The sequence below is a fragment of the Pocillopora damicornis genome, chromosome 13 (assembly GCF_964200805.1).
Source record: "Pocillopora damicornis chromosome 13, jaPocDami1.2, whole genome shotgun sequence".
NCBI classification, from domain to species: Eukaryota; Metazoa; Cnidaria; class Anthozoa; order Scleractinia; family Pocilloporidae; genus Pocillopora; species Pocillopora damicornis.
Genome location: NC_142682.1, coordinates 8791082 through 8811949, shown reverse-complemented (window position 1 = coordinate 8811949; position 20868 = coordinate 8791082). Strand labels below are relative to the sequence as shown.

Sequence of the window (20868 nt, the reverse complement as noted above, 5' to 3'; positions counted from 1 at the left end):
TTATTGTGAACTTCCTCTCAGCTTTAATGATTACTGTGTACAATGTTTAAACAGGAATTTAGTACTGGTTTCCAGCGACAGGTAAAGTACTGAAAACTTAAATACATAGATTTGTTGGCCCGAATTAGTTTTACAATGGATAATCATTTGATATGATTTCGTTTTCTCTTGGTATTGTCAGGAACTATATCTGCCCTCTTTTTAGCTTTTAGAGAAACGCTGAGTTAATTATTTGTGTTCTGCATTTGCGCCGTAACAAGACTGTGGTAAACTCCTTCAAGGTTCAACAGCTCTTGATGAGTGCCTCGCTCTACCACGCGCCCGTGATGAATCACTGCAATAATGTCTGCGTTCTGCACTGTGGACAGTCGATGTGCAATGATGATAGCTGTGCGACCTTCACTTGCAGCATCCAGAGCTTGTTGCACAACCTACAGAGTACCAAAAAAACACTTGCAATATTACCAATACTACAAATTATGAATGATGATATGAATAATTATGAATGATAATTCATTTTCACATATAAATTATCATTAACATTTATAATACTGGAGTTGCCCCCTTAAAGATATTTGAAGTTAAAGCTTCCTTAATCATCTTATATCATTAGCTGTTATCAGTGTAAATTTTTGGAAAAGTTACCATCCACCTTTGTTTTTTGAGGAAGGTAACATACCAAATAGAGCAAAAAGGTACATTTCATAGGAAAAACCTTTCAGCAATTGACTACAAATTATTAGTTCTTTAAGTTTTTCGTAAAAAGCTCAATACAGATTGACATAGTATCCCACACATTTCACAATTTGTTGGTGTTCTTTTATGGTGCTAAAGTGATGGATTGCGAATAGTATTGTAAGTATTGTACGACGACTTTAAACTTTAAAATACCAAAAACTACTTGTTACAAAGGCTATTTCGAATTGTGATAGCGTGACTATCAATTCCCTTTTGTTTTGTGTAACGTACCTAGGCATTATGTCTGTTTCGGTTAACTATGATCGTTTCGGTCAAGCTGTAATCTACCTGTTAGCTCTACCAACTGAGCTAACAGGCCTTATTTTCACTACTGCTCAGGTAGTGTTCATTACTGCGAAGATCACTTTCATAGTCACGTCTTTATCCGCAGTTCAAATATGACTTTCATATATTCACAGTCATTTATTCACCACTTCACGGGTTTATTTGGAACCAACACAATGACCAGTTCCCAGTTGGCTTGTTAGTTCAGTTAGTAGTGCGCTGCACCGGTATCGCAGAGGTAATGGGTTCAAATCCCGTACAGCCCTGATTTTCACCACTGCTCAAGTCGCGTTCATTACTGCGAAGATCGTTTTCATATTCGCGTCTTTATCCGCAGTACAAATATATGACTTTCTTATATTCACAGTCGTTTAAACTAAATTTTGTTTGTAACACTATACCTCAACGCTGTAAATATCCACGTTAAGAAACACAATATATTCAGTTGACTGACCTTTTCACTCTCCGTGTCCAATGCAGAGGTAGCCTCGTCAAGAAGCAGAATTTGCGGATTACGAACCAGTGCCCTGGCAATAGCTATCCTCTGTTTCTGCCCTCCTGAGATGAGAGTCCCCTTGTCTCCTACCAGAGTGTTATAACCCTACATGCGGAAAAACACAGCTATGCTGAGATCAGGGCCGTAGCTAGCATGAGGCAAGACGAGGCAATTCCCAAGATTGACTTTTCTGAAGAAAAATGCCACGGAAAATGCTTAAAGAGCACTTCTGAGCCTCTAGATTTAAAAAATTTCTGGGGGGGCATGCCCCCAGACCCCCCTAGCGGCTCGCGCCTTCGGCGCTCGAAACTTGCCTCGTCTTGTCCTGAAGTCTGGAGATTATGTGGGGAAGGACTTATGAGAATCGGCTTTTTAACAACTGCAACACTTGCTCAAGTTGTAATATGCTCATTGGGAGTAATAAACCATTTCAGTAAAATGTCCGGCGATCATATGACTTTAAAAAGGTTCTGGGTCTATGATTGTGAAAATCTAGATAAGAAAGCCTTAAATGTTTCTTACATTGGGGAGAGAATTAATGAAGCTGTGTATATTTGCTGATTTAGCCGCTGCTTCTATTTCATCCTGGTTGACTTGACGGGAGTTGTCACCATAAGCAATATTATCAGCGATGCTGAAGCCAAACAAAATGGGCTCCTGTGACACGATACCAATATGGGAGCGTAGCCACTGAATGTTCAGAGTGCGGACATCGTTACCGTCGATAGCCTGAGGAACAAAAGGAAAGAATTATAGCCCTCAAATTAGTAGTAAAACAGTAGCCATCCGCTTGTCTTTATTGACTCACTAAACTTGCCAAGACTTTCAACCACAATTTCAGGTAGTTAATGGTCGTCCACTACAGTTCATGCAAGATTATTTTGCGATTAATTACTGCCTCTTTGCCGGATCAGTGAATTCTCAATTTTAACACCATTTATGACGAACTAAATGTAATAAGCCTCTAATGCAATCGTTAAACTGCATTGAGATGTTTAAGTGACAGCTGTTCCACCAAAGAATCTGACCAACATTCGTGGCATATTGCAGGCTCGCTGATATTAATCAGCGTCTTTTCATTTGCTAGAGACATAGGTCAACGACCTTAAGTCAGTCTCCTAGATGGGCTCGTGCATGCAATCGTCGATGAGTTCACTTGTTGATGACATGCTCCAGATTTTTTGTTAAACGTCTCTTTGTGATTGGCAATCTGAACCAGTGATTTGTAATGATGTGCTGGTCAGCAGCTTCTTTCAATTTACACTCATGAAATGTAAGTCATTGAGTGTATAATTTGATGCAGAACCGTGCAATACCTTATTCGTTTGTCGAATTTGTTGCATGCATTTCAAGATCAAGAGAACATAATTGTCCTATTTACGTTCTCTTGGGGAGAAAAATTATTCTGTCCATATTTTTATAATCACGAAGATCATCGTGAATTTGAAAGAAATAACCCTCTAGAGTGCTGTTACAAGGTCCGAATTGGGAAACAAACTGTGCATGCTAACAATGTCTATTCAGGTAAGGAAAGACAAAAAATATATATTAGCCTAGCCTGCAAATTGTCCGAACTACAAGTCAGCGGACTTCCTTGTCCTAGTTCGTAATTCGGTTTATGACTCGTAAACTCCATCACTGATCACACGAGTATAACGTTATCACAATTTTCCAAAAGCTATTGTTGTTATGAGTCTGAGCTCATTGTTTTGCCAGCTTTCATTTGATGCCAATTGTTCATCAGTATAACGGTTTGCAGTAAATGCTTCTATTCTTAAGTATGGTAGATGAAAAGAAACTGATTGATATCAGCGAGCCCGCGATGTGACATGAATACTGGTCAGAGGAATTTCCGGTGCAACAGCTGTCACTTTAACCTCTTAATGTGGAGTTAAACGATTGCATTGGAAGCTTATTACGTTTAGGACCAAATGTTAATATATTTAAGATTTAATTACATTTAAGACAGTTATTACATTTAGGCCTTCAACAACACCGCTATCTTTGCTTTTTCTTCCTTCACTCACTTGCTTCAATGAATCAGTGACAGTTTTCTAACTTGTGATTGATTCTGATTTGGATGCATTGCAGACAAACCAAAATGCTTTCCGGGAGTCAGTACGATCATACTTGAGGTCAGGGTAACAACAGAACTGCGACCAAAAACATGAAATAATCTTCAAGACTGGTCTTTGAACAGCCGCTAACTTACCACTTCTCCGTCCTGAGCATCGTAAAATCTCTCCAGGAGGGAAACAACTGTACTCTTTCCGCAGCCACTCGAGCCAACAAGGGCAAGTTTCTGTCCTTTCTGAACTGACAGTGTTAATCCGCGTAGTACTTTGACGTCTGGTCGAGTTGGATAACGGAAACGTACGCTGCGTAACTGGATTGTTCCCGACACAGAACTCTATGTGAAAAGAACAAGAAACGGCATTGATATTAATGTAACACAGGACCACACAACATGCGGGACGACAATCAGTAAAAAGGCCCATCAGTGGTCATGAAGTTGGCTGAGAAATTTCTTACCGGAGTTAAACCAACTTGAGACGAACTGTCGATAAGAGATTTACGGTCAAAGATTTTAAAGAGACGAGCAGCAGCCATCTTTGCCTTCTCATAGTCTGGAGACAAAGCGCTGATATGGCCCAAGGTTGCACCGCCAATCACGATGGACATTATGACTCTGAAAAGAGGAAAAAAGAACGGTAACCAGTCGTCCGTCTGTGAGGTTATTCTCATGGGTTTATCTAAATTTAATTTTCAAACGGAAACTTTTCATTTGAAATAGTTAGTTACGCCTTAGAACAACAAATAACGAATATCTTACTTCAATACTTCATCCATGGCCATTTCTCCGTTTGACATAAGATATCCCCCATATTTAAATGCTGCCCCGGTGGCACAGAACTTGAACGCTTCTCCCAAGCCGAATGATATTCCTTGAAGGTGAGCTCGTCTCAAGGCCTTTCTATCAAGGAAATAAAATTAAACAGAAGATAAATCGCTTCTATGAATGTCATCTCAGCAGGATGGGAAAGCTCGTGTAAAGTCAATCTCTGTAACACCCAGAGCTATTGGGGTCAACTGGTGTATTGAGCTCATGGCTGGGTGACCCTTACAAACTGCAAAGACTACGGAGCCAAAGAATGACCTTCTATTGTGGTTCAGGCTCAGAGGTGGCAGAGAAGCCTAAGACCGTTATGATAACGTCCTTCAGTGTTAGAAAACCAGAAGAGCTTGGTGTAATTGAAGTGTAAGGTTTCGTGTATAGGGTGTAGGAGCACTGAGAAGGTCGCTTTGAACCTCCACAATAATAACAATACCCTTAAAACAGCAGTGGTTGGCATTGAAAGGTGCGCGATATTCCATTCTTTACAGTCTGCTACGAGCCTCTCAGTGAATGAGTTGCCTGTAATCGGATCCTTGTGTTTGTGTAAAGATTTCTGGGATCGCCACGGGGCAAACATTCCAAGTTGTTAATAGGAAACATATAACTTCTCTCCTTGCGTAAGGTCTACGATATAATTGTGAAATCGTTATCCTGTAATGGTCTCGACATGTCACAAAATTAGTCTTAAATCGCACGGATATAACTCACTTGAGTCTTTTTAGTTGTATTTTTGTATGTAAAGCCTGTTTTTATACTTGTTAGCGTGTTAAATAAACATATTGCGATGTCTGAAAATACACCTCAAAGGAGAGAAGTCGTCGTCAGCGGAGATGGAAATTGTTTTTACCGAGCTTTCGCTCTTCGGAAGGCTGAAATAAGCAATAAAAAACAAAAGGAATTTTCGACATAATTTGTCCAGAAAAATCCGAGGGTATTTGAGCTGCTACTTGCCTCCTCGAACTCCTTGAAGGACCTTGTCAGGAAAAGCAAGATCACGGGAACTCCGGCAGAAAATATGGACGTATACATAATCGGTTATGCATCGCTCTTTAAGCGACCCATTTGTTCATACTCATCGTCGCATAAGAAAGGGTTCAGTTTTGAGCCGATTGTCAACGCTGGTTCGTTCTCATTGATCACAACAAAGAGGCACTGTAGGTGTTAAATCACTAATATATCACGATAGTATTTAATGCTCAAGCACTCAATTTCAAACTCCTGCTAGCTGTTGTGGCGTTTATTTATAATTTTTGTTTTTTTTTTACCAAACCAAGAAAAAAGCTAGATGTAGACTTAACAGAAGTAAATAAAACTGAAAAGGCTTTATTGAGTTATTCTTGCTGATTTAAAACTAATATTTCTAAAGTTCGAGATCATTACGCAATGTCAATTTCACTAAACCCTTGTGCATGGAGGAAAGTCAATCGCTAGATTTCACTATATATTTCACGGTTGTTCGAACAAAACCTTGCGCTTCCCTTGTATCAATGCCACCCATACCCATTTCTGATGAAACGGCGGCAAAAAAACGATGATCTCTAACCAAAATCGTTTTTTTTTCTTTCTGGCGAGTTGCAATGTTTGCCTCATGGCGATCCCAGAGATCTTTGCGCAAACACATGGAACCGATTACTGGCAACTCATTCATCAACGATAATTTCCCTAATCAGCTGTGACAGGCAGCACCACGGAAGGACCTTAGAAGAGGCTGACTCGTGGCCTTGTATCTAACAACTAGTGTGGGGTTCGATGCAACAAATCATCTCTGTCACTTACTTGTACGGAATCATCAAAGCCTTGACATAATCGCTGTAAAAAGTGCTTTCTCTACCGAGAGATGCCACAGTACGAATATTCTGTATTGTTTCAACTGCAATCTGTGGCGTAAAGTATATAAAAGCCATGAAAAAAGTTTATTGACTGACCAAAATGATTTATATTTAGTTCCTCACACATACGCCATGATCTCTTAACGATAAAACTGTATTTTATTTTGATGGTAAGATTAATAATCACTGTAGATCAGAGCCAGCGTAACGGTGAATTAATCACTTAGCAATAAACAATGACATGATCATAACAGATATGGTTCAATTTCTAATGCAAAAATTTTCTTATCACGAATAAGGCCTCACCTTGCCGGACTGAAGTTTTTCATCTTCGCCATCTTTAGAACCTTTTCCACTTGCATAAATTACTTTCATTTGAATTGCATTTGCAATTATGAGAAAAGGAATAAATGAAAGGACTACCAGGGTCAACTTCCAGCCATTATAAAAAGCGTACACGGTGCAGGCAACAGCAGTGCTTAGAGATGTCACAACAATGGCGAGGCGACTGCCAGCAGCCTAAAAAAGCACAAAAAGACAGGCAGAAAAGCATACTTTGTGGTCTACTGTGATGTCCATATGCATGTTACCTGCAATGCCAAGTTGTTCTTGTTCACCAATGAAAGGAATTCATAAATATTACAGAATTACCCCTTGAACAGCCGAGGCATGTGTCCCCAATGCTGTGGTCAATGCCCCAGTACTGTGCAGCGGATCATCAAAGTACGATATTTCCTGTTGAATAATAACAAGGCAGGTGAGCTTGAAACTGATAATAGCTCTTGTAGACGCTCGACTCCGTTAAGTACCCGACAAATTTTCGGTACTCTTGAGTACGCGCACGCTTTAGAGAAGAGAACCCTTTAAGGAGAAAGTAAGGAGCATAAACGAGGAAGGAGACGGTAGACCAAGAAAAAGAGGAGGGAAAGAAAATATTTCAAGTATAGTCAAGATCTACCTGGCCTTTATTAGTTCGGTTTACTGACCTGTTTAAGAATCGCTTCAAAAGCCATCTTTCTCAATCGTAAAGTCATAAGTTCTCCAGACTTGGAAAACATCGCGCTCTAAAGAGAGAAATTTGTCAGATTATTCAGCTCACTGTATTAGTGTTTTCACTAACATCACACTCGGAAAAAGACGTAGAAAATAATGGCTGAATAAGGCTTAAAGAAAAGGAACTCCTCTTTACACTGATTAAGTTTGAGAAAAAGCTCGTCACACCAACAGCAAAGAACATCAGGGACCAGAATTCCGCTTTCTTTTCCATTTCCTCTTTGTCCCGCAAAGAAAAAACCTGAAAATGAAAGAGAATTAATAACCCAGACACACGATGGTGTATACATCTATGGCTTGCTGGAAAGGTATATCACAACACCGCGTTCATGCGATAAGATCTAAAAAAAAGTAATAAAGCCGTTGTGTGTTCATAATTTCTTCTCCACTGTTTGCACATGTCTGTTGTTAGAACAAATACACGAGACAAGTAGTTCAAATTGAGCATGACACGAATATGGCAGGAGAAAAACCATTAGAGTATTTCCATGCAATGTGGCCCAGCACGCTGATTGAGGCCTAGTGTTTCATCAATTCGATCTTCACACAGTCTGACGACACTAACTCTAGCTTGAACCTGGAACTCACTTATAGCTTAACAGAGTTATAAAACCTTTCCAAGAATTACTGTGTGCAAGTAACTAAAAATACGAGGCTTTCATAAACTGTTAAGAAAGGTGACGCATGCTTACACGGAGAGAAAGCTAAGCTTGGCGATGGAATTTAGATTTGATTGCAACAAAAAAAAATGGATTCACTTACGAAAAGAATTTCTGACAAAAGCAGAGCAAATGCAAACGGAAATAGTCCGTTTATAATGGCAGCGACGCTCCCTGATAGAAGGTAAGGCCATTCTTTCGTGTTCAACTTCATGATGCGACGAACAGGAGCTGGTTCAACTTCTTCCTCTAAAATCTTCTCCTCATCATCTTTACCCTTGTTATCAACGTATGAAAAAAAACTGTAAGGTAAGTAGGAGAATAAATGCAATTGCCGCAGGAAATTCAAATCTCGAATGAGTATACGCCATAAACTAGTCATTAAACTGCCTGGATAAGCTACAACAGGTATAACCGACAATGCCGACAACGAATTTTTTTAGCTGAGCAACTGATGTGATTTCCCGCGCTCTGCTTATTGCTCTGACAAAGTGCAGCACTCCTTTTCCCTTCAACTTTTGAAACTTCTCTATGGCGGCAAAACTCCCTCATGGACGTCAGGTCGATAAGAAAATAATAGTTTTTGACGGAATATCGATAAATAAGACCAACCTAAACCTGAAACGCAAACTTGTGATCTTAAGTTTCCCAGCAAGTCATAAGCAATCATAATCGAAAAGAGCCATTCCTGTTATGATTGTCTAGTATGTATATATTGTCTACCTTAGTCCTGTTTGATGTTGCAATGTCTAAAGCCGAAGTTCTCTTCTCTTCATGTCTACTGTCAGTTGACATGTGGGAAGTGCTTCGAGTAAATTTCACTGTTGGTGTCGATACTGAAATTCAAAAGGAAATATCTAAACAATAGTGAATAATCGATATCTCGAACAACTAAACTAAGGATCTGAGTGAAACGTGGATGCAGAGAGATATTGTTGCATCATCTATTTTTTGTTAACAAGGCTCTACCCCGGACAAAGAGAAGAGATTAGGATTGATAAAGAAAACTTATGGTTTAGTACAGTTACTCACAAGTAAACCTCGCTCAGTTAATTTTTTACAAGATTACTCTCTCATTTTCGTGGTGAACAACAATGGGACAAACAAAATCACACCAATAAATATAAAAGCAATCTTCGCAGTGATGAATACTACTTAAGCAGTGGTGACAAGGCCTTAAATAAATCACATCAAGTTACCAACCTTTCACATCGTTATTCTCTATCTCCTCGTTGTCGCTTTCATCGTCACTACCAGAATTATCTCCTTTTTCCTCCTTTTTGTATGTCTACCGCGAAAGTGAATAAAAAACTGAATAAAAAAATAACTAAAGACACTGTGGTAATGAATTGAATCGAGTCGCTGTTATGAAAGCTCGCACTCTTCCGACAACTCATACCGTTTCCAGCTCATTGAGAAAATGGGCTTATTCAGAAAGTTCTAATAACTTTTGTTTGTTTTTCATAAAATTGACTCCATTCACATGGAAATGTAATTCTAGCGATTCTGTGGCAAACAAATTTTTGTTCGTGGGTTACATCCTGCCACGCAGAACAACTAGAACGTCGCAATATATTACATCACTCTCGTTCATCCTGCACACCTGTGATGTGACCAGCTGACGATAAACTCCATCAGTCTGCATGAGTTCATCATGACTTCCCCTCTCAACCACCACACCATCCTGTATGGCAGCTATAACATCTGCATTCTGAACTGTTGACAAACGATGAGCAATCACAATGGTTGTTCGACCCTGACGCGCCTGAAAGATGTAACGATAGTCACACAGAATTATGTACATTTAAAGAAACACTCCGTACAAATAGTCACAAAGGAAAATGAAAGACAGAAATGGACAAGACAATCAGGGCGGAACTGAGATGAGAGAGAGGGTATATATCCCCAGAAAGAAAGAAACAAAAATCGTTTCGGAGTTGTTTTCCGAAACTAGACTTTTTCACGCCTCTCGAAACTATGTTGCCTTAACTGGCATCATCACATCAAGATAACTCCTAAGTATCTACATAGTATTACAATTGATATATTCTGGAGCATGGATTCGCATCTTCCCCTAATTATCTTGTTCACAATCAAGACGTTGCACTTCTTTTTTTATTATTATTATCTTATACAAAATGTCTTGACAACGTGGAGGAAAACCCTTACAAGTGAATGATGTTTCGTTTATTTTCTGGTTACTTACTTTATCCAAAGCAGCTTGTACGATTGATTCACTTTCACTGTCCAGTGCTGATGTTGCTTCATCTAACAACAAAATCCTTGGATCTTTTACCAGAGCTCGTGCAATGGCAATACGCTGCTTCTGTCCTCCGCTGAGTTGAGTTCCTCGTTCACCAACAAGAGTATCATAGCCCTGACAAACAGTGCAATAATTAAATTATTTTCCAAAAAGTTTAACGCGCATTTCTCGATTTCACTAGGCCTTTAAGCTGGAAGAAAATGGCTCAGGACTTTTTTCCTTCTATTAGTATGAGATTTCGAAAAGGCCATTTCATCAGTTAATTACGTCTCTACTTACTTGAGGAAGACCTTTGATAAAGTCGTGGGCATTCGCCATCTTTGTTGCTCTTTCAATATCCTCCTGTGTCACACCATCTTTACCATACCTGATGTTCTCAGCTATTGTGGTGGCAAAAAGAATTGGCTCTTGACTCACAACACCAATTTGCTCACGCAACCATTTTAAGTTTAGAGAACGAACGTCATGACCATCAACAGAAACCTTAAAAGACAGAAGAGTAAATACGTCGAGCAAGCAGTCACTGGGATCTGATTCCCATCAGGATCTTAACTTAATTCGTTGAGTGAGATGTTTGTTCAGAGAAACATTTCATCTAAAATTCGCTTAATTAAAAAAAAAACGCATGGGACCCTTTCTTGACGAAATTTGATTTTGTTTACTGTATACTCTATCAGTATCAAGTTTAAACTTACCTCACCATTACTTGCGTCATAGAACCTCTGTAAAAGCTTAACTACTGTACTCTTTCCACAGCCACTCTCACCTACCAATGCCACAGTCTGTCCGCCTTCGACAGCCAGAGTCAAACTGTTTAAAATCTGAAAAAAAAAATGGCCAAGATTTTCTTTTTCCTTTGAAAGACATTAAGTCTTCGTATTTCAATAATGTTGATGTTTGGTGTAAAATACTTCGCACATATGTTTCTAGAGCAGAATATTAAACAATCATAACTATCACATAAACTACTAGAGAGAGGACAAATTTCTCCTTCTTCCTTTTCATTTAACATCTTTACAACTGAAACATACCTTTACGTCGGGTCTTGAAGGATACCAGAATTCAATGCTTTTTAACTCTACCCTTCCCTTTAAGGAACTTTGATCAATTTGCAATCCATCAGTAGAACTGGAGTCAATTGGTGGAATCTCACATTAGGAGAAAGAAAAAAAGTGAAATGAATTAACTTTATGTTGAGACGCCTAAATGACACCCACTTTAGATCTCCAAGAATAGATGTAAGCGTATTAGACTGATAATTATTCATTTGGATGGGGAAGTTATACAAATTATTACGTGAACTCATTTTTTTTATAAGGAAGTTTCTTTAATAGGTAGACACCAACTTATTCTCTTAATACCCTTCCCAAGAAAAAAAATATTTCCATGGCTCCGTTTAGCATTAAACGTCGCAGACAATTTATGACAAAATGGCTGTTCACCTGGGCGTAAATAATGTAAACATCTCCTCAATCGCTATGCACTTAACATGGCACTCTCAAGTTTTCAGTCGCCTAAGTACAATAACTGACAAATGATTCCTATCAAAATACAGCTGATGTCCATTCCAGCTCAAAATTAGCCGTAATCAGCCGTAGTTAAACTGAGTTTGTTTAAAATAACAAAAAACAATTTGCTACTTACCCTGTCAATGATAAAAAACACTTTGTATGCTGCTCCCCTAGCTGCAGCTATGGCTTCCATGTGTGGCCCAGCCTGACCTAACTGCATGGCCCCAAACATGACTGAAAAAAACACCTGAAGAATGCAAATAAAACAAATTGCAAAGCTGAACAATTTCCTTGAAAAAATAACAAGTAATGCGATATTTTCTTACAATAAGCATTTGTCCTCCCGTCATTTTCTCATCAATTATTAACGTTGAGCCATACCTGTGAATATAGGAACAAACAAGAAAGTTTAGTACAAGATGCGTTAAAAGCTCAGTAGCTGATGAAATACAGTTGGCTGTTTGGAGGGCTACATGTTTATTGCCAGGTAGGAATAACGGTGAGATGAGTACCTGAATTAATGGAGGGTTGACAGATAAATACGTTCATACTTTAGATAATAGGTTACGCGAAAAAATGGGTAGACATACGTAGGAAAACATGTATATAAAAAAAAGGTAGAAAAGGCCCTATACATACCAAAAGGCTAAGGCATAACTTCCGTAAATAACAAGTTGAAAAAATCCAATGCCTAGTCCAGTCATTAAACCTTTTTTGATTCCAAAGTCACGAGCTTCTTTCAAGAGGGATGAATACCTGGAAAGTTTAACACAAAAATAAACTAGAAGATCACGAACAGTAACAGTTACGATACAAAAAAGAGATCTTCATGTAACTCAGAAGAAGCACCGCGAGTTAATCTTAAATCTTTTTGTACAGATTTTCATTGAAAAATGTTATTCAATTATAACCAGTTTTAACTTTGATTAGTCAGGAATGAGATCGTTTCAATCAGAAAATGTTGCCTGCTTGGAGGCTGCTAAACAACTGACTTCACGTGATCAGCTATGTGAAACATTTCTTACTGCGTTAATTCGAGCCCGTTGATACACATGAAAGAGCAGCGATATAAGTAACTCCAGGTAAAAGGCGCTGAAATTCGTTACCGTGCCACCCCCATGAGAAATCCCAGGCACGCTTCTAACACCCCTATCCCCAGAGTCATACGTTATTGAGGTATAGTGGGTGGTGAAATCATATCCACATTCTTGGTTTACCTCTCAATTTCTTTCTTTTCTCCTCCGAATGCAACCACAGTTCTGATTGATGAAAGCACTTCTTCTGCTACGCTACCAGCTTTAGCGTAAGAATTAAGACCTTTGGTTGTCATGGCAGTCATTACCTGCAACATTTTAAAGGTTGCTCAAGGCAGCTTCAGTACAAATTTTTTTAGTAATCATAACAGAGACATTTCATCGATGAGAAAATAAGACAAATAGATCCGATGTTGATCATTGATGATCCTAGGTTAACAGACACTTTAAGGTGGTATTGGGATTCATTCATATGCATTTCAAGCTGCTGGGATAAGATAGTATTAATGTCTAACATTTAAGAACAAAAAAGTCGTTGGTTGCAATCGAACTCTTCATAATTCTTTTGCAGCTTACTTCAAGCCAAGGAGGAAGCCATTTACAACTCACGGCTTCTCTCTTTTTACCCGATACACGCTTCGGTATGATAGTGTTTCCTTGAGGAAAAGGAAAATACTTAGACGTTACATCCTCTTGTAGTTCACTCATGTATAGGAAGTACTCCCTTCCCATAGACTAACTATTTGTTTTTAAAAACGTTTCCGGCTGGTGATTGTATCACTAACACGACGATACGCGCCGTATAACTATACGAGCTCTGCTGTGAGGAAAATGGCAAACCGCACGTCTAGATAATTGATTACCTTTCCTATCAAGGCGCCAGCAATGACAAGCAGCGGACTCACAGCGATGATAACGAGGGTAAGTTTCCAACCATACGCAAATCCCATCACAAACCCTATAATCACGGTCGTCATGGCTTGAATGAACAAGCCAATCTTATGACCAATACCATCATCCACTTTGTTCAGATCTCTACGGGCAGTAGTAAGGACATCTAATCAGTTTCAGTAAACACAATGTCACAGCGTTTAAATATTAATAATACCTCGGAGGGAGGGAAGTGAAGAATACGATAGCATTGCTCTGAGGAACGCAAAAATAAAACCACAAATAAAACAACAATAAACACAACGAAGAGGAAATAAAGAATTCAATCAAGTATCGGAGCTTCACACTTTATAACGATGCATTTGCTGAATTGTATTGTTTGTTAATTTCAAATTGTGAATACGCTAACGACGAGCTTCCCACTTTGAATGCATCCATTCTGATAACCAACCAAGTCAGCCTGCAAAAATCTAAATCATGATTCCTGGCTATAAATCCCACATTTTTCATTCAAAGGAATAAGGAGTTCTCTAATTTTGAAAAAGGGCTTGCCACTCGCTTTCTTAAAAATGTACCCATCCTCGAATCAGTATTGCGCAATGTGTACCACGGTCTCAGATGATAGACAAAAAAATCACGCCTTAAAAACCTTGAACCCTGAATGAAGAAGTTGTCTCTGATTAATTATTAAATACTCACTCATTGAGACGAGTGTTCAGTTCTCCTGAATCAGTTGTATCAAACCAACCAATGTCTTGTTTCAAAACAGATTTAAAGAAGGCCAAGCGCATTTTATTCACTTGGCGTGTGGCAGTAAGTGACCACAGTCCCATGTGACCATAAGCCACAATCAAAGTTCCAACAGAGATGTAAACATAGTACAACGCAAACTTCGTCATCTCTTTATCGAGATCAAATGGCTGCGTATTATTTGGTGATTGATATTTAGTATAATCGATGAAGGTGTTGATAAGATCCCCAAAGATGATAAACTGGAGTGGAAAGGTGGCACCAAGGCCCATAGCAGATAAAGTTCCAAGTATCATGAGCAGGACATCTAACTTATCGCTAAAACGAAACTGCAAAAAAAAAGGTGAAAAATCAACATTATTTTGGAGAATCATTCAAAGAAATGCGCCGAACAGTAATAGAAGACTTGTTTATATACAGCTATTTCAATTTACGTTGTCGGATCAAAGCCTCAAGCCTACAAGACAAGACCGAAGGGGATCTTAATGAATAATTATCAGCAAAATTAACAATGCCTCGTCCATACAGCGAAGATCTCCGATGTCCATGTCCATCTCGCGCCGACAACCCCGAAAGCCTAAAATTAATTCTAATCTACCCATACCGCCTTTCGGTCTTGTCCCGTACCCTTGAAGCTTTGATCCGACAACGTAAATTGAAATAGCTGTATATCACTGATTAGTCCCTCAATTATCGCCTCTTGAAAAACCTCTGAAGAAGCCCATCATTGTTGTGGAAATTGATGCTAAAAGCTGCTAGTTTATGCTAAGCTCTTCAGTTCTTCCTCTCAACCACTGTTTCAGTGAATTGCCGCTGATTATGTGCGCAGGAGTTGTCGTTTACATCTTCACGTTTTCCCATACTATGATTGTTTTGGTTTGATTCTAGCTAAATAGGAATGACTAACATCTCTTATTACCGATGTGGAGTTTCACAACTTACCAGTTGGCCTAATGGTACTGTTGGTTGGCTTTCCTCTTTTTTGGTTTCCTTTTCTTTCTTTTCATCACTGCTGCATAACATACAATCATATAATCAATATAATTTCAATTTTTGGCTCTTCTATTAAAAAGGTACACATGCAAATGCGTATTTACAGGTAAACACAATTCAAAGCTGTAGGAGGAAGCATAAATCATGTTAAACGATAAAAATAGAAATATATCTAACCTTAAAACATTGTAAGGGTTTCCTATATTGGTGTTGGAAAATGAATGGAAATAACATATTTCCATAAGCCATTCAGTAAACATAGTAATAAGCCAGTTGATCATTTCTTATTCCTTTTAGCGGTCTTACCTTACAGACAGAGTTTTGCCACCTTTTCTTTATTGTGATCGTGAAATTGACATGGAGACATTTTTGCGTAAACTGCGGTTTGCGGCTAGATACCGGTATATTTTCATTATGTTGCTAAAAAAATAATTAATGACTAAGAAAATGACTCTACCCTATAAAAATTGATCCCGTACAGGAATTTCCTGGAAATTATTCTCCTTTATACATTTATCCATTTACTCTCGCTTTTAGGCTAAATCCATATCGAATTCCCGATTAGGAGAATAGTTGTCAATTTTAATTTCTTAGAGGTGACTTAAGGTGTAAACATGTAGTACTTTTCATCTTCCGCACTGAATTTATAATTAGATAACTTATACGACTAGCACGTAGCTCTTTTAGGGGCGAATTTTGTGTTTATTCTGCTGTTATGCAACAGCCTTCAAGGACAATTTTATTTTAGGATACCTTTTCAAGTATGATTTTAATTCTGTTACTAAGTTTATTATAATTTTATATTGTCAATCTTGTTTTCGTTTTGCCCAAACTTGACTGTAAGACCAAGAAATTTAAGCCAGAGAGACATTTCGTAAAGCGTAAACATCGCGAAGGTATCGCGAAGGTATCTACTCTGCGAACACCGTTTTCCGTAGCCCAACGTGATTCGCTATATAAGTGTAAAAACATGACGAAGGTTAGAGATTGACAGCTCAGTAAGTGTCACCTTTGTAAACGGTGACCCACACTTTCCTCCAGAGATCAGAGCTAGTCCCCGTTGTAATAACTTGTGCAGTAAGAGAGAATAAAGAAAGAGACAACAAGACAACGAGTGTTAGAGTTTTACATCTAACAATCATTCGTGATCTTTTAGGCATTTTGAAGGTACTGCTTCTGACTTTTTAACTAGGCACGAATCGAAAGTAATGAAAGATGGATAATGATTAATCTGCTGAAATAAAATCCTACATGCACTGGAGTATTAATTCACGTCACCTTTCCGTTTAAATACAGCGACGAAAAGTCACGCTACACTTGCTTAAGAGATAATAAGCGTTTCAAGAACACCCTTAACACCCTTAGGTAACGAGACCAGCACTTTTCCTCGTTGGAATAACCTATAATCAGTATATTTTGCAAAAGAATTGCTTGGTCAGTACATGTATAAGCTTTCCCCTCCCAAAAGTGAGCAATAAATAAATCATTTTATTTTTTAAAAATGAATTCTCAGAGTTTAGTCTTAGGAAAGTACGAATAAAGAATCGAGAGAGCTGATATCAAAATTTATAGAGTGAGCAGGTCTAATCTCAAGCAACTTTATGGTTTTTTAATGTTGCGGCATCGTTTTTAGCATTTAAGGTGAATATATTTACCGGAAAATAAAAGTGGATAATGAAGTTATTAGACTATGAGCAGTCTCTCCTTTCCACCCCACCACGCAGGTCAAAGAGAAATCAGAGGAGCTAAAAAATTGGGAGGCCGAGCATTAGCACTGAGCAAAGTGCGCGGGAGAAAACTCAGGCTCCCAGTATTTCAGTCTCATACCTCGCGTGGCGGACTAACCCAGAATGAAGGCTGCTAGAAGCATGACAGACGTTTTGCAAAACCATGATTGAGACTAAACATCGCTTGACAGTTTTGAGAGGTGAATGCTCCTACCAAGTCCTCGACTCTCATCGCTCTACTCATCGCCTTCCTCGTATGGAAAAAAAAACGGACTTTGGAGCTATCACAACTTAGCCTTAAGAGAGAAAACTACTTTAACACCACCAGAGAGAAAGATCTAACCAATGAGACCACACGTCGACAAGGCTCGCACATTACTAGATTGTAAATACGTAACAATGTTTATTCTAAGTTAAGAGGCGAAATATGAGAATTAGTATGGGAATGAACGATCGCATCTGTTACTTGGAAATTCTAAACTAGTTTTGAGTCAAAACAAATTCACAACCCTTCTGTCTTTCTGTTTGTTCGTTTGCAACTCGTGTGTTTTCTTGACTGATTTACAGCTGTTTGGCTCGTCTTTGCCGAATATTTAATCGATTCTGTCTTTATTCGAAGGATTTACTGGAGAACAAGCAAAGGCACTAAGGACAAGCTTAACGACCGCAGATTGCTTTAAGAAACGCAAAGGAAGCGGAGGAGCAAGCTCAGAAGCGAGGTAAGTTTGTTTAATTCAAAACTTATTCAGATTTTTAGGTTAGGAATACCACCTTTACAAAGTATAGCAATACAACTCCGTAAATAATAAACATATGCATGGTTACGTATTTGCGGAGGATCGTTTACTTTAGATGGGAAAGCAAAACTTTGGATCTTCACCATCATTAATCTTGCTCCAAATCAGCTTAATCGGCGTACAATGAACATGCGAAGTGAATATAAATTATTCTCAGAGGTGACATTTCGTATTGAAGAACCTCTTGTCACGCAATATCACCCATCAATATTGAATTTAAAGGAAATATTAATGAAACTGTGGCTTTTCAGTGAAAGTTAGCCTTCATGTGGAGAAATTTATAAGCCTTGCGATCTAAGGAAGAGGAAACTTCCTGAGATATTTCCAAATCACAAGAGCAGAGCTGCAAGTGCCAAAGTACTAGTATTAGTATTCGTAGGGTGGAGACGTTACCTGTCTGTCAACACTTCTTGCCACTATTACTTCAAGCCGAAATCCATCTTGTTCATTCGATTCTCCCTTCAGTATTCACCTTCATTTCCCCATATACAGAGCGATGAGGGAGCAAAAGGCCTTTTGTCAAATAGCCATGCCAGGAAAGTTTTTTTTCTTTTTTATTTCAATCGAATCAAATGAAAAACTGAGTCGCTGTTATTGTTTTTGGTACATTTACGAAATAAAAGTAAGATCTTGATATGTACAATCAGTATCAAAGTACGATCATATTTTTTACCTCTTGTCGTCGTTTTCGAGAGCAGTGTCGTCAGCAGCGCCCATAGCTTCCTTTTCTTTCGGCGGCGGTGTACCAATCCTCTCAACGACGGATATCTTCAGCTTCGAACCATTTAGATCCTCTCCACCATCATGGCTGTCGCCGGGTTTGTTTCCCAACTCAACATCCATCGCAACTGAGCGGTTAACACCAACAGACAACAATAAATTTCTCTTTTATGGATTTTGAAAGAGCAACGCTCTTACTTCAATGCGGCCAGCGAACGGTTTAATCGTTTTAGTTAAGGTCAGCTAAATAATGGCATGTGGGCGACGAATGAGAATATTTGTGTAAATACGTCCTCACCTATATTTAACCTTTGAGTGATGTCACGCCAGACATGCCAAGATCAGCCCTTGCTCTACACGGGTTGTGTAAGTTCAAGCGTAAATTGAAATAGTACAATCTGGGTTGTAATCATGTGGTAAGTAATTGTAATGAGGTCCCTGACTGATTCCAGACCAGGAGCCCATTACCCTGTTTAGAATGATAAACTAGTGAGCAGAACTGCACGAATTGAAATTGAACAAACTTGTTTTATCTTCCACGTGTTTCGTCTGACAATAGCAGACTTCGTCAGGTGTTGCGTTGTGACAATAATATTTCATTCACTTACGAATCGCGAAAGTGGTTCCGCTCTATAAGGTCAGGTTAAATGTCAAATAAATTTAAAGGACAACTACATGGAAAACCTAAGACAACGATGCATTTAAATTCTGTGCCAAAGAAGACAGTTAAAAAAACATTTGGAAAACACACAAAAGAAGCACGTGCGAGAAACTCTGGCTTTCAGGGTCATGTGACCAAGTGTGTCCGTGTAAGTAGACACGAGATGTCCTTAAGAAAGACGAGCCTAAACAACAATAACGAAACAAAAAAAATGTCACATCCTAGTTTTAGATTAAACATCAAGGAGTTTTCAATAATAGGGAAAATTAGCTTGCTTATATTCACATAGTGAATGCGATGTCTTTATTCGACCTTTAGTGGTCCACGTATAGTGGTATAATGAGAAGCACGCGGAAAGTAACTGTCAGGTGTGACAAAGGTATGATATGCGTGACATTTTGCGGACGCTACATGTACAAGTACGTGATGTGTTTGGGGGTCACAAATGTTTTTCGGGGACTTGCAAAAAGATCTTCACTTTAGGCTGTCTACGAAGTATCGCTGGACATAATAAAAAACATTCGAGTTCAGTTGCAAACCCAACACTATCGTGAATCGTAACGATTGAATAAGGCATGCTTACAAAACATTAAATTTTCAAGAATTCAAGCAGGAGATCCTCAGATATGAAGCTTTTCCACAATAGATCTACAAGTTATATTTCCCTCTGCATGCATAATGTTGTATATAGTTTATAAATAATACTGGAATTGTAATATAGCCTATTTTATTTTATTTTAGCTTATTTTCTCGAAGATATTAGCTCTACAGCTACACTGTGAATTTCGAGCATAACTAATGTATATATGCCAAGATTAGCCCAAGCTGTAGGCGGGTTGTGTTAATTGTAATACTAGAATCTATGTCGTATTTAAGTAGTTAGAAAAAGTGATTAGGTTCCCGACTGATTCCAGACTGATGAAATTTCCGGTGTCTCTGTTTAGTAGAAGGGGTAATCCTTATCTCGGTTCAAGGTGAAGTGCTTACACAACTGAACTTCTGATCATCACATGCACATCATATCCTCTTTGATTTAATCGCTCGGCGTAAATGAGGAATGGGGCCATGATTCCATGTTTTTTTGCTTGTTTGTTTTTACTTTGTTTACCTTCTTTCTCTCTTTCCTTCTTCCTTTTTTTTTCTCTTTTGTTTATTGTTTAATTTTTTTTTTACTGATGTTTCCGCAAATAAAATAAAACAGATAAACTCTTCGCCAAAACCTAGCTAAGATGTCTTATGTCTTTAACTTTCTACTCCAATACAAAAACTCTTCAGCACAGATGCTCCCATACTCTTGGGTATAGAAACTCTCGAGCGCAGATGATCCCATATTGTAAGGCACAATTGGTCCATAGATATTGGGCACCGATAGCCCTCGAATCAAATGAAAGGAAGCCAAGGCACATTACAGGGACAACTGGTCCTATGCAAAGCTTCTATAGGATAATGTGTCCCTGTAGGACACAAATTAATAACGCAAGGAACGTGCACTCACACATGGAAATGACATATTGTGTATCCATTAAATACCTGTGAGTAAATGACTATCTCCAGGGCGAAAGTAC

The 20868-nt window shown here is 38.6% G+C and overlaps 1 protein-coding gene across 3 annotated transcripts; it reads right to left on the bottom strand.

Moving 5' to 3' along the window:
* LOC113668712 (ATP-dependent translocase ABCB1) lies at positions 1-19173 on the bottom strand. 3 transcript variants are annotated; one of them, XM_089192914.1, is made up of 28 exons: positions 18941-19173; positions 18596-18770; positions 15348-15417; positions 14355-14734; positions 13628-13799; positions 12948-13072; positions 12370-12486; positions 12057-12111; positions 11864-11977; positions 11251-11367; positions 10915-11040; positions 10499-10702; positions 10163-10333; positions 9560-9721; positions 9160-9244; positions 8680-8792; positions 8060-8233; positions 7434-7538; positions 7231-7308; positions 6896-6979; positions 6551-6763; positions 6192-6292; positions 4353-4493; positions 4052-4208; positions 3732-3929; positions 2042-2248; positions 1478-1624; positions 1-431 (listed from the first exon to the last, which is right to left on the bottom strand). In XM_089192914.1, the coding sequence occupies exons 2-28, from the start codon at positions 18763-18765 to the stop codon at positions 225-227; spliced, it is 3993 nt and encodes a 1330-aa protein (XP_089049040.1). In that variant the 5' UTR covers positions 18766-18770; positions 18941-19173; the 3' UTR covers positions 1-224. The 3 variants fall into 3 exon arrangements, with proteins under 3 accessions (XP_089049040.1, XP_089049041.1, XP_089049042.1); XM_089192915.1 differs by lacking the exon at positions 18941-19173 and having other exon boundaries at positions 15348-15414; positions 18596-18916; XM_089192916.1 differs by lacking the exons at positions 11251-11367; positions 18941-19173 and having other exon boundaries at positions 18596-18916.
* Positions 19174-20868: the final 1695 nt, after the last annotated feature.